Source organism: Penaeus monodon, chromosome 19 (genome assembly GCF_015228065.2).
Source record: "Penaeus monodon isolate SGIC_2016 chromosome 19, NSTDA_Pmon_1, whole genome shotgun sequence".
NCBI lineage: Eukaryota > Metazoa > Arthropoda > Malacostraca > Decapoda > Penaeidae > Penaeus > Penaeus monodon.
In genome coordinates this window covers 39763074-39763358 of record NC_051404.1, presented here as the reverse complement: position 1 = coordinate 39763358, position 285 = coordinate 39763074, and the positions used below count along the sequence as shown (strand labels likewise).

Genomic DNA, 285 nt, shown 5'->3' with positions numbered 1-285 from the left:
TACATTTTTTTAGCTTCTTACCCCCGACTCATTGGTAAATAACTCTCTGTGGAATCAGCCAGCAGATCCGCCGCCCCGCCAGAGCCCTGCACCACCAACACAGGAACACGCCTCTTCAGGGCCTTCAAGCACCTGTCTATCGCCCTGACTCCGCCATCTAGAAGCAGCATGATCACAGGGACTTCCAGGCCTCTGGGACTCGGTATGTGTAGGGCTTCTTCGAGACGCGTCCTGGTGGGAAAAGCGGTGAAGGTGGGGAGGGTGAGTTAGGAGAGAGAACAGCGA

At 55.8% G+C, this 285-nt stretch overlaps 1 protein-coding gene across 2 annotated transcripts in view; it reads right to left on the bottom strand.

The window, feature by feature from the left end:
- LOC119585227 (transient receptor potential cation channel subfamily M member 4-like) overlaps nt 1-285 on the bottom strand; it is a 13672-nt gene that overhangs the window by 12542 nt on the left and 845 nt on the right. For both annotated transcript variants that reach the window (XM_037933886.1, XM_037933887.1), the window contains exon 3: nt 22-231. In XM_037933886.1, the coding sequence (XP_037789814.1) occupies nt 22-231 (210 nt within the window). The remainder of the gene's footprint in view (nt 1-21; nt 232-285) is intronic.